General features: G+C 48.6%; 1 protein-coding gene across 1 annotated transcript in view; it reads right to left on the bottom strand.

Moving 5' to 3' along the window:
- Positions 1–3,730: 3,730 nt before the first annotated feature.
- The window catches only part of COL5A3 (collagen type V alpha 3 chain), a 130,675-nt gene continuing 120,820 nt past the window's right edge, over positions 3,731–13,585 (bottom strand). The window contains exons 66-67 of the mRNA XM_066612797.1: positions 7,166–7,402; positions 3,731–5,298 (exon numbers count right to left, since the gene is read on the bottom strand). Of these exons, the coding sequence (XP_066468894.1) occupies positions 5,152–5,298; positions 7,166–7,402 (384 nt within the window). The 3' untranslated portion in view covers positions 3,731–5,151. The remainder of the gene's footprint in view (positions 5,299–7,165; positions 7,403–13,585) is intronic.

Raw genomic sequence — 13,585 nt, forward strand, 5'->3', positions numbered from 1 at the left:
GCACAGCTGCATCAGTGCTGGAAATTTGCTAAGGATTGGGCCCTTAGAAGCACTGCTTTCATGATTCTGTTGAACTCACCCTGAACTATCATTACCTAATTAAAAGCAGGTGCTATCTGTGAAATCCTATACATGGTTGCTCAGAAGTAAGGCTCAATGGAGCTTATTCTCAAGGAATTGGGAATAGGATTCTAGCTTTAGAGATGGTCTTCATACACATGAGAGATCAATGTAAACCAGTTTAGTCATCCTGGGCCAGAGCACTCAGGCTGAAGTCAAGATTTTTTCCAAATGCGAAGGGGAAAAGGGGGTCAGCTGAGTTGCATAATGGCATCTCTCCCAGGGGGAAAAAAAAAATGACTTTGAAAGAATGACAAAATATGTTCTTGTTCTGAGCATCTGATCTGATCATTCTGGTTGTTCACAATCTTAAATGCCTCCAAGGCATTTAGGGTCAGATGTTTCTTTTTCAAGAGAAGTATATGTTGTACACCAGGACTTGAGACCTGGAAACTCCAGTTCTTAAAGACTTCCCTTCAAAAGGAGTCTCTGAGCCATTTGATCCAGCATGTTGGGACCATTGCGAATACTGGAGCAATCAGAAACTAAGGGCACAATCCTAACCCTTTATGTCAGTGCTTTCCAACACTGGCCAATGGGACATGAGCCACATCCTGCAGCTGGGTGTCACTCACGAAAGCCTCCTCAAAGGAAAGGAATGTTTGTTCCCTTACCTCAGAGCTGCATTGCCCTTATGTCAGTGCTGGAAAGCACTGACAGAAGGGGTTAGGATTGCGCCGTAAGAGTCCAAGTACCACCCTCCAAGTTCACGTAATCAAAATTCTTTCTTACCAGAGTGTTATATTGTTGTTGTTGCATTCCATTTTTCTCTTGTGGTCCTCATCAGAGCTCAGGGAGGGATGCGTACAGAGCTCTGAAGGGGATTTGAATCTGGGTCATCCTGCCATCAGCCTTGATACTATACACCAGTACAGACTCACACCCACTGGCGAATTTGATATTTGAATTTTACGCAACCATTTCTGTTCCATCTCTTCTATGTTCAGCTGGCATTAGGGTGGGACTCTAAGAGGGACTCTCTCTTTCCATGGTCTGCAGCATACTCACTCTGTACTCTGGGACTCCTTTGGCCCTGGGGGAGGGGGTGCTCCTCAGCAATCATGAGCTCCCTCTTCTCTGCTGCCATGGTATATGGTAGGCAATGGCAGGGGGACAGGAAGGGCACTATACCAACAGCCGTGCTGGCAGCTGTCAGTCATGATGCGAAGGGTGTGCGTGGAGGTGGTTAGTTGGGCAGGCCACTGCAGTAGGCTTCTGTGTCACATGCCAGCACAATGATTGCTCCATGCAGTACTCCATCTGATAGGCCCACGTGCTACAGTCTGGCAGCCAGTATGCCTCTTTCCTGTGATGAAAGGTGTCACATGCCAGATAAGATGCTCTTTGCCTGTTTCCTGCTTTGGCTGAGTGGCCTTCTCCTTTTCTCTTTGTCCCTGCAGTGGGTGTTCTGCCAGTCATGCAGGTGGGTGTGTTGCTGGCTAGGGCAAGCGCACTGAGCTACCTGCACCTGGAGCTCCAGGCGAGCGCTGGACCATGGAGAGGTGAGGGAATGGGGGGAGGTGTTCTGGGGTAGGGGAGAAGCGTGGAGGGGGAGGGACGGGAGGGGAGCCAGACCAACAGAGCTCAGCTTTGCCAGATCCATAGCCCTGGCTTGGGCCTCCCGGCCTGACACAGCGCTGCTTTACTCTGCACCGGCTAAACGGTTCAGTGCAGAGTTGGGTAGCCTAATTGTGGAGCAGCTTACCTTACCTGGGGGAAGGGAACCAAGAGCCAGGGGTGGCTGCCCAGCGCACTCAAGATGTTGCAGCAGCCATCTTGTCACTGCTGCAGCACTGGGCAGCTCAGGAGTGGGTTGCTCATATGGCAGTGGTATTCATCGTGGGGTGTCGCAATGCCCCAGCTTGTGGGTCCTGGCCTCTGCTCCTTTAAGGGGCAGGGGCAGCCAGGAGACAGGGGGAAGACAGTGGCACAATCTGCAGGATCGTGCCGCTCAGGGAGGCTGTAGGGGCTTGGGTGCACTTGCCCAAGCCTCCTGCAGCCTCCCGGGGGTGTGGGGAGCCCTGCGCAACCTTTGGCAGGGCTCCCCAGGTCAGGAAAAGTGAAAGCGGAGCAATCGCGCCCTGCTCCACAAAACCGGAAACAGAGCACGATCGCTCCGCTTTCCCTTCTGACGGGGCTGCAGGGACTGGGATGCACTCACCAGTCCCTGCAGCAGCCATCACTGTGTGCGGGGAGCCCTGCGCGAGTGCCTGCAGGGCTCCCCAGGTCAGGGAAAGGGAGAGTAGAGCTATCGTGCTCCGCTTCCGCTTTTGCGGAGGCAGAGCAGATTTCTCCACTCTCCCTTTCCCTGACCTGGGGCACCCTGCAGGCGCTCGCGCAGGGCTCCCCGCGCACAGGGACGGCTGCTGCAGGGACTGGTGAGTGCATCCCAGTCCCTGCAGCCCCCTGAGCAACACGATCCTGGGGATTGCGTTGCTGCCTTCCCCCTGCCCCTGCTGCCTCCCCCCGCCCCCGCCAAGACTTACTGTGGGTTTCAAACTCCTGGAGAGTTTGAAAACCGCAGCCATATGGTATACCTGTTGGAACTAGAGATCTGCTTTCATATCTTTGCGTGGCCAAACAAGTTCACTGGGTGGCCTTAGGTGAATCAGTTTCTCTCCCTAACAGGCTGGTTTATGATGTTAAAACAAGACAAGCCCTATGTATGGAACTCTGATCTCCTTGGAGTCATGCTAGGATACAAATGTAACTGGTACAGATTTTATCACTTCTGGTGGGGCCTGACAGATTCAGATTCTAAAAAGTGGGTCTCAGTGCTAAAAGGTTTGAGAACCACTGTGTTAGACTACATAGACCATGTGAAAGGATCATGGATTACCGCAAGGAAGTTGGATGTATGCATGTAAGTTTGATGTATAATCAAATACATGAGCTCAGGAAAGAGAGGGACAGAGAAAGGAGGGCGCGGGGTGGCAACCTTATTTTTGAGGTTCATACCTTACCATAGCAGCAACTGTTACCCTGCATGTGCTCAATCTTGTCTGATCTTGGAAGCTAAGCAGGGTCAGGCCTGGTTAGTACTTGGATGGGAGACCGCCTGGGAATCCTGGGTGCTGTAGGCTTATACCATAGTCTTTCGAGACTGAAGGTTGCCAACCATCTTACCATAGTCCATGTTACTCATGACTAAGTGGGATAAAAGTGGGTACGCATTTGCATGTGAAAAATGTGGATGAGACTGCATTTTGGGAGTGCATAAAATACTACTGAAAAAGAGAGGGCACATTTTTGGATAGATGACAATAGACACTGAATATGCTCTGACCTATTTTGCTTAAGCAGTAATGCTGATTTTCCAGGGAGGCCAATTTAGCCATGCATTTAAACTTATCTGTCTGAAGCCAGTTCAAAACGGTGGTGGCAATGTGCATAGCTTCCCTCTGAGCACTGTGAGGAAAAAGTTCCAACTTGGAATGTGCCCCAGTTGGAACAATACTTTGAATACAACTTGGAATGTGCTAATAGGGATGTGGTTGGGTTAGTCTAGCTTTCTTCTGATCTGGCTTCCAACTACAAGCTCAGTGTCCTTGCTTGGCAAGTCTTTCTAACACCTGATAAAAAGATGATAAGTCCATCACACGCTCTGAGGTTTAATACAGGTTGTTAGATGATACAGTAACACACACACACACAGATACACACCCACACACACACAAATATGCCCAGTTGGCACCACAGCCTGAGATACAAGGAGGAAGCATAACAATGTAGGCATTTAGCACCAGAGAATTTGAAGAGAGGTCAGTGTCAAAGGTTGAGGGAAGGACACACAAATGGACATAGGTTTCATCTCTCTTTCCTATATCCATTCTTAGGGGCTTTGGGAAGCCCATCAGACCTGCAGGTACTTGGAATAATGGGAACCAATCTGAACCACATTCTCCTCCTATAGAGAAGGTGTTAAGGGACAGGGATTCCAGAATCACCACCATTTTTAAAAGCATCTGCCAAGAGAAAGAGGGCTTAGAGAATAGCACCCAGAAGCTTCCACCCTCTGTCCACAACAGACAGAATAAAAAATGAGGAGGTCACTACTCCCTCTTCTACAAATGATGATGACTGTAGGTTCATAGCTAGGATTCTTGTGGAGGGCAAAGAAGGGGGGGGGCAGGTTCAACTTTGTCCCAGCTCCCTTGATTCTGCACTGTACTATGTGCATACCATCTAGCACCGGAACAGGAACAGACAGCAGACAGTGAACAATTATCACAGCTTGGAGTCTGTATCCCTGTGTAATCATCCCTTTGTATCTGGTCTTTGCAGGGGGTGACACCTACCCTTCCCCCTACTGCCTGCAAGGTATTTTAGAAGGATCTGTCATATCTAGATAATCTGCTAATAGCAGTAGTAGGCAACCTTCAGTCTCGAAAGACTATGGTATCACGCTCTGAATGGTGGTTCTGGAATCTGCTAATAGCTGGATACCATACCATGCCAAGACAGTATCCGAATTCAACTGAGGTTCTGGTTTCCCTGGGCTCAGTCCTTGAACCTTTAATAAGAATACTGTTTTTCTGTAGTTGCCCATTAGTTTGGAAGTCAATGCTCTGTTCTTCCAGTTTCTCATGTCTGTTTGTGGGTGGGTTGCCAGGAGGTTCGTCCTGAATTCCCAGGATGCTTCCGGCAAGATCATGATGCCCTTGTGTGCTTATTGGGTAGATCAGCAGTGTGAGAGGTGGTCTCCATTGCCCCCATCCCTGCACATGGCCAATACCAGGCAGTCAGTCCAGTGCTTCACTAAGGTTGCATAATAGCACCATTTGTCAAGGTTGCAGAAAGGGAGGGCCCTGGCTCAGTCTGGGCCCTGCACTGCTCCTCAAGAGTTACGGCCCCAAGGGACCTTGGCCGCATAAATAGAAGGCTGTCAGCTGGTTAAATACAACGGCAGGTCATTGAAGGGCCGGCTCTTCTTGGCACTATATTCCCCCAGTGAAAGGTGGGGGACTTTTAGCTCTCTCTTTCCCAGGGGTGGTCCTGCAGTCTAGAGGGAGCTGCTTGTCTTTGAAGGACTCAGCCACTGAAGCAGACAGGTCCAAGCTCAAAGCCAAACTTCTGACTGGCTTCCCCAAAATCCTGAACAGCCACATCAGCCAGTGGCAGCTGCTCCACGCGTGGCGTCAGAATCTGCAGTACCGTCCGTTCCTGGCCCTTGCGTACCTGAGGGGTAGACGAGATAAATGTCAGAAGTGAGAACTTGGCAAACTAAAGTTGGGAAGATGGGGAAGTAAAGGTTAGAAGATAGGTGAACATCCTGAGGTATACAGAATGAGGATATTGTATGTCCAAATTGGAAAAGTATGTCGGTTAGCAATGTGGCCACACTGTGGATGTCACTGCAGTGAAGATGTTTAAGGACTGGGTCATAATAAAATTGTTTTGCTTCAAATCTCAAGAATTCTTGGAAGCCAAGGGCTGTCAAGGAACCATTAAACTGGGTGGGCTAAGCAAGGTGACCTATTCAAAAGTGGCAGGGTAGCGTAATATATAACTCTGGAGACATTCTAAAGTAATATAATACTTCAGTCTAAAGACATTAAGACTAAAGACAGTCTAAAAATATTAAAGAAGCCTTCCTGACATAGTATGTCAGATGGAAGACATGACATGCAAGATGATGAAAATGAAGGAAAACTACTGATGGTATCTTGCTCTGGAGTCACAAAAAACCAGAAGATAGCTTTGTCACGAGGCTGGAAGAGAGGAGAAAGCCATTGTCCCCAACTCCCTGCACCAGCAGGATTCTGCTATGAGATTTTGCCATTAGGCCCTCCCTCCCCTCCCGCAGTGTTCCACAAACAAGATGACACAACTGGCTAAGCTGATATATCCAGATGACTAAAACCAAATGAGTCAAACAAAAAAAAAAACTACAGGGAGTAGATTAAGAATATTACAGATACACAACTATGAGGATGGGATGTTGCCCACACCTCTGTCCTGACCCCACAGTATTCAGGGGAATAGATTCTGGTGTAAAGGTTTTAAGGGTGTGCTTTAGTTTATAACATTGTTCTAGGAATCACAGAGGCCTTGAAAGGATGGGCTATGTCAGAATGCCAGATGCAAGGGAGGGCACCAGGATGAGGTCTCTTGTTATCTGGTGTGCTCCCTGGGGCATTTAGTGGGCCGCTGTGAGATACAGGATACTGGACTAGATGGGCCTATGGCCTGATCCAGTGGGGCTGTTCTTATGTTCTTATGCGGGGTTGTGAAGACACAACAGACTGATAAAGGTGGGTGGCAGCTGGTGAGGAATTATAAGACTTTGAAGTCTAGAGTGGGGATACAGCATGAGCAGGTTCTCTCCAGCTTGCTGTTCCAGGTGATTGTTTGCCTATCCTGAACCACATTACTGCTGTGAGCTGGAAATGTACTACAAAAAGGCTGAGAGATGATAAGTTGATAACTGTGTATGGGGAACATGTGATCCTGCAAATGCTCCAGCATCCTATGAACAGCTTAATAGACATTCAAGCAAGAGTGAACTACATTGTGACATCATCAGCCAGTGGGCCAATCATTTTCTCTCTATCCTATCTTCAAGTCCCAGAATTCCAATAATCAACTGCCAAACCACTTTAGACCACAGAAGATGAGGTTAAAATAAGAGGCTGAAAATTACTTTCCAGCCTGTCAGGCAACTTTCAAAAGCCTGGGACACCATCCAGGTGAAAGGTAATGGATGTACAGGAAGCAGGGGTCAAGAGAATCAAATGTGGGACAAACGCAGATGGGAAGGAGGAAGGGACTAATATACATCTTACCCACTCAGCTATAGCATATCTTTATGGTCATATTGCCAACATCTGGTAGACATCTTGCTAGCAAATTCCTCCACTCCTGAACTCAGTGCTCACAGTGACCCATCATTTGTGGGTCCTGGAATCATGCCAAATGATTGCTTACCAGTGATGATGATACTCCATGAACATCAGAAGATACTGGGACACTCTTGTGGGAGTGGGATCAAGAAGCATATAGGAAAAGCAAGCCAAGAGCATCAGAGCAGAAGGCAATCTCTTACCTGGCAGCCATCATACAGGGCACGGACAGGTGCTTCTGTGCTGTTGTGCATCAGCTCCACACTGTTGAAGGCCAGGAAACGCAAGGCCCGAGTGTGGCTGCTGGTGTCAGCCTCATACCAGGCAACCATGTTTTGGCAGAGGAGGGTGAAGTTCTGGTGAGCAATGGCACTGAGCAGACGAAGGAACGTGAGTTGGGTTACCTGCACGGGATTGCCATCTGCATCCACATAGGAGAACTGGAAGTTGAAAACAGGTAAACAAAAGGAGCATGAGTAGATGGACAGCAGAAAGACCCGCCCCATTCACAAGCACACACAACTATCCCTGAATTCCCCATCCTGCCATGAATTCACTGGAAGCACCATTCCCATACAGGGTGTGTGTGTGTGTGCAGGTGCGCAAGGTGCCCCCATATTTATAGGAAGGTGATACTGAAGGCCAATTAAAAAAACTCCAGATGGTTTTGAAATTATTATTTTTCTGAGATGGGAAACATCTCCTTGGCGTTGGTCAGGTAAAAATTAGTATTTGATTTTAGTTACCCATTTGGAGGTTCTAAGTAACTAATGGCACAACCCTATGGGTTACTTAAGGCAGTGGAGGGGCAGTCCAATCCTGAGCTTCCCAGAGTGCAGGGCTGCTGCGGCACCAAAAATGGTTGCCATTGTATCATGCGCACCCCATGGGCAGCCACCGCCCTCTTCTTGAGAAAAGGGGACTTTTGTTCCCTTCCCCCGAATAAGGGAAGTAGCTGCACAATGGGATAAATAAATTCTCGGTGGCTCTTGACCCAGCACAGAATCAAGGAGCCCTGCAGTGGCATAGCTAAGGGCATGCAGGGGGTAGCAGTCACACTGGGCAACAAGCTTTAGGGGAGCAACAAGCTGAGTTTGACACTAGTGGCCAAAATTGTGAAAAAATTTGGTATGTATGAATAATACTATCATGTTATATATCATTGGAAAGGTAATTTAATGCGGAATGCAATGGAACAAACCCCATTGGAATATCTGTATTCTATCAAAAGTTATGGCCAATTAACCAGAAAATGAAAATGCAGCTGCCTTATGGAACAAAAAGTGGATTTTTAAAACTCGAAACTGACCTATGAGGCCGATTGTTCTGAGAGCCAATGAGATGTTGTCATGATACAGCTTGGAACCAGTAAGGTGTTAATATGAGTCAGCTCTCATTTCCATGTATCATAACACAGCTACTCCTGCTAACTGGTAAAGAGGCACTTTTTCAAGTGGTGCTCCTCTTATATTTAGCAAAGGGAGAATAACCATCCCTCTTCACCCCAGCACTGTGTCTCTAACCAATAAGGGTCACACTTCTCATTTATTTACTTAATTAAATTTCATTTTGTGGTGGAGGGGGGGCTACAAAAACCTTCTTTGATCCCAGGTAGCATATAGATGCTTTCGCTATGCCACTGGCTGGGGAGAGGTCGCAGATCATGTGGGTCGTGAACTGCTGGGGGGAGGAGGCAGATTTCCCCCCAATTTGCACTGTTTAAAAAGCCCGGGTGTGATGTCACTTCTGGTTGTGACATCATTTCTAGGGCATCATTCTGAGCTCTGCACTGGACTACACATTCATTAGCTATGCCACTGGAGCCCTGTCTTGGGCCACGTGGTCTGACATGGGACTAAGGATCTGGTGGAGCTGGGCTCCACTTATCCTGCTCCCTTCCTGCCCTGCTCCCTCCCCCACCATTCCCCCAACCCCCCACCCCAAAACGCCACCTCCCGCCCCAACTCACCTCTCTGCCGCCTGGCGGTCCGGCAACTGCCAGGCAGCCGAACGTGGGCCCAGTGTTGGATGCTCTGCCAGTGCAGGTAAGGGATGGAGGGAGTGGTTCATGGGTGGTTACACAGTAACCACTCAATGGAACTACTAAAGAGACATGCCTGGATTGAACTAACAGTCTGCAATCCTACACACACTTTCCTCAGAGTAGGTTCTATTGAACTGAATAGACATGCAGAAGCTTGTGCTGTAAGAGTCCAATCCTATGCATGTCTATGCAGAAATAAGTATCACTATAGTCAATGGGGCTTGTTCCCAGGGAAGTGTGGTTAGGATTGTAGCCTTAGTAACCAGAAATTTGACATTGCATGAAATTTACTTGGATGGGCATTTTGGTGAACATTTTTGGCAGTACCAAAAAGCTTCCCTTTTCCAGATTATTTCTGGCACACTGGATTTAAGTTGCTCTCACCTTCAACTTCCTCAGTAATGTTATCAACCAGCCAAATTGGATTGGCTAACATAGCATCATTTATTTATTTACTTATTTATTTACTACATTTATACCATGCCTTTCTTCCCGAAGGGACCCAAGGCATCATGTTATCATCCATGTTATCATCCATCATCAGTTTATTACATAAACTCTAAGCTAATGGCACTGCCATCAGCAGAAAGGAAAGAGAAAGACGACCGAGCAAGCAATGGGTTTAAACAGGTCTGAAAAGAAAGTGAATAGTTACAAAGTTTTTTAAAGAAGGTATTTGGGGGAGAATTTCCACTTCACTGAAATCACTGTTTTCAACCCCCAAAATGGTGGAGAAGCCCTAATTTATTCTGGACAGCTGAATTAATTCAAATACTCAACATGAAGGAAGGTTTCCAATATCTAAAATACAGCTAATTTAGCAAATTAAACAAAGCTGAAGCCCACACCAAGATACCCCAAAGGCACCAATTTGAAGCGGAAGCAAATGAAAAATCACATTCTATTTGCAGACTTGAAAAGTCCTATTTGCTTTGGCTGACAGTCCTTCACACAACTAGTGTTCTTGCACATGTGGACACTATGAGCATTTGGGTTCAATTCAAGCCCCACTCCCTCACTGGGCATTCCTTAAATATCTCTGTTTCAGCAGTGCATACATGCTAGGGATTCCAGCACGTTCCAGGACTATGTTGTTAGGAACTTTGTCCTGCCAGGTGATGCCGAGAATGCGTTGGAGGCAGCGCATGTGGAAAGCGTTCAGTTTCCTCTCCTGTTGTGAGCGGAGAGTCCATGACTCGCTGCAGTACAGAAGTGTACTCAGGACACAAGCTCTGTAGACCTGGATCTTGGTATGTTCCGTCAGCTTCTTGTTGGACCAGACTCTCTTTGTGAGTCTGGAAAACGTGGTAGCTGCTTTACCAACGCGCTTGTTTAGCTCGGTATCGAGAGAAAGAGTGTCGGAGATCGTTGAGCCAAGGTACACAAAGTCATGGACAACCTCCAGTTCCTGCGCAGAGATTGTAATGCTGGGAGGTGAGTCCACATCCTGAACCATGACCTGTGTTTTCTTTAAGCTGATCGTCAGTCCAAAATCTTGGCAGGCCTTGCTAAAACGATCCATGAGCTGCTGGAGATCTTTGGCAGAGTGGGCAGTGACAGCTGCATCATCGGCAAAGAGGAAGTCACGCAGACATTTCAGCTGGACTTTGGACTTTGCTCTCAGTCTGGAGAGGTTGAAGAGCTTTCCGTCAGATCTGGTCCGGAGATAGATGCCTTCTGTTGCAGTTCCAAGGGCCTGCTTCAGCATGACAGCGAAGAAAATCCCAAACAAGGTTAGTGCAAGAACACAGCCCTGCTTCACGCCGCTTCGGATGTCAAAGGGGTCTGATGTGGAGCCATCGAAGACAACAGTGTCCTTCATGTCCTTGTGGAAGGATCTGATGATGCTGAGGAGCCTGGGTGGACATCCGATCTTGGGGAGAATCTTGAAGAGGCCATCCCTGCTGACCAGGTCGAAAGCCTTTGTGAGATCTATGAAGGCTATAAAGAGTGGCTGTCGTTGTTCCCTGCATTTCTCCTGCAGTTGTCTAAGGGAGAATACCATATCAGTGGTGGACCTGTTGGCTCAGAATCCGCACTGCGATTCTGGATAGACACTCTCTGCAAGTACCTGGAGCCTCTTTAGTGCAACTCGGGCAAACAACTTTCCTACAACGCTAAGGAGAGAGATGCCACGGTAGTTGTTGCAGTCACCCCTGTCACCTTTGTTCTTGTACAGCGTGATGATGTTTGCATCCCTCATGTCTTGAGGTACTCCACCTTCTCTCCAGCAGAGACAGAGGATTTCATGCAGCTCAGTGACGATGATCTCTTTGCAGCACTTTAGGACTTCAGCAGGGATGCTGTCTTTTCCAGGTGCCTTGCCATAGGCAAGGGAGTCCAGGGCCACGTGAAGTTCTTCTAGGGTTGGTTCACTGTCAAGCTCCTCCAACACAGGCAGACACTCAATGTTGTTCAGCGCTTCTTCGGTGACTACATTTTCTCTGGAATATAGCTCAGAGTAGTGCTGCACCCAGCGTTCCATCTGCTGCGCCCGATCCTGGATGACCTCGCCTGTGGCAGACTTCAGAGGGGCAATTTTCTTCTGTGTTGGACCTAGGGCCTGCTTGATACCGTCATACATCCCCTTGATGTTGCCTGTGTCAGCTGCTATCTGTATCTCGGAACAGAGCTGGAGCCAGTAGTCGTTAGCATATCTCCTGGCAGCCTGCTGGACTTTGCTGCGAGCAGCTCAGAGGACCTGCAGGTTGCGCTCACTGGGACAGGCCTTGTATGCTGCTTGAGCTCTCCTCTTTTCCTCAATGACTGGTGTCAACTCCTCAGAGTGGGCTTCAAACCAGTCTGCCGTCTTGTTGGTCCTCTTGCCAAATATGGACAAGGCGGTGTTGTAAACGGTATTCTTGAAATGTTCCCATCTGTTGGATGCGTTTGCGTCGGCCGGGCCTGGAAGAGATTCCTCAAGTGCTTGTGCAAATTCCTCCACTTTTCTCTGATCCCGGATCTTGCTGGTATCAATGCGAGGTCTTCCTTCCTTTTTCGTGTGATACAGTCGCTTTGCTTGCAGTTTCACTCTGCTGCACACCAGGGAGTGGTCAGTGTCGCAGGCAGCACCGTGATAACTGCGTGTGATCTTGATGCTGGGAAGGCTGGAGCGTCTGGAGAGAATCAGGTCGAGCTGGTGCCAGTGCTTTGATCTTGGGTGTCTCCAAGAGACTCTATGTTGGGGCTTCGTGTTGAAGAATGTGTTGCTGACACAGAGACCGTGATGACAGCAAAACTCTAGCAGGCGTTGGCCATTTTCGTTCATCTTCCCAGTGCCGAACTGACCTAAGCAAGTGGGCCACGAACTGTTATCAGCACCAACTCTAGCATTGAAATCCCCGAGGATGAACAATGGCTCTTTTACAGGGATCTTCTTGATAGTGGTGGCCAGGTCATCGTAGAATTTGTTTTTGGCTTCTGCTGGAGATGACAGAGTCGGTGCATAAGCACTGATGAGAGTGACAGGTCCTGCTGATGACTGGAGCTGCAGGGACAAAATTCTTTCACTTCCCACAGTAGGTGGGATGATGGATTCCAGCAGAGTATTTCTGACCGCAAAGCCAACGCCATGTTCCCTGGTTTCGTTTGGTGGTTTTCCCTGCCAGAAAAATGAGAAATTTCTCTCCTTGACAGATCTGGAATCTGGCAGCCTTGTCTCTTGAAGGGCGACGATGTCCATCTGCAGTCTGCTCAGCTCCATGTCGATGACAGCTGTTTTGCGTGCATCGTCTATTTCTTGCAGGTCATCAGAGAAGCCAGGTGTCATTGTCCTTACGTTCCAGGTGCCCAGTTTTAGGGCAGGAGTTTTCTGTTTTCTGTTGCATGGTGCAGAGTTGTAGATCTGCTTGTCGGTTTTCACCCTAAACCCCATGCACCCCATGAGGTTAACGGACCGTGGCGAGGCAACACCTTACTGGCTGGGGACTGCCCAGCTTAAGGCGGGTGGTAGCTGCCCAATGAGATGCAATGATCTCTCCCACCGTCGGAAGCAGCTCCTGGCGTCACGCTCTACGCCAATCGAGCGAAGACTTATAACCGGTAAACTGCTGCTTCCCGTGTTGTGCCGATGCCGTATGGCGAAGTAGGAGTGTCCTCTCCAGTGCGCGAAGCCTGGGTAAAGAAGGTATGGAGGATATGCTGTTACCTATGCAGCAAATCCCCCCTCTCCACATCGCTGGAATGGTCCAATGGAAAGGCAGAAGCCAATACGGTTGGTTCCAGCGGCGTCGCAGGAGTTGCCAGAACGTGACTGCGTTCAGCCATGAACTGCCTCAGGGACTCCAGCTCCTGATTTTGCCTCGAGGTTGACTCCTGAAGCCTTTTCCATAACTGGATGTAGCCACAAGGCAGTGGAGGTTTGGGATCAGAGTTTTCCTTCTCTCTGATGAGCTGCCTTCCCAGGCTTACCAGTCCCATCTACCCGGTGGCTGTTTAGTCTCCTCTTACGGCACGTACAGCCAAACTGAGGACCTGTTCTTATCCCCAGCTCCTGGGGGATGACGCAGGAGTGGAGGGGCAGAAAGAAAGATTGTGGAAGCAGGGATGGGGCTAATGGAGGATTGCAGAGAGAGGGAGC

The sequence above is a fragment of the Tiliqua scincoides genome, chromosome 2 (assembly GCF_035046505.1).
Source record: "Tiliqua scincoides isolate rTilSci1 chromosome 2, rTilSci1.hap2, whole genome shotgun sequence".
Classification (NCBI taxonomy): Eukaryota; Metazoa; Chordata; class Lepidosauria; order Squamata; family Scincidae; genus Tiliqua; species Tiliqua scincoides.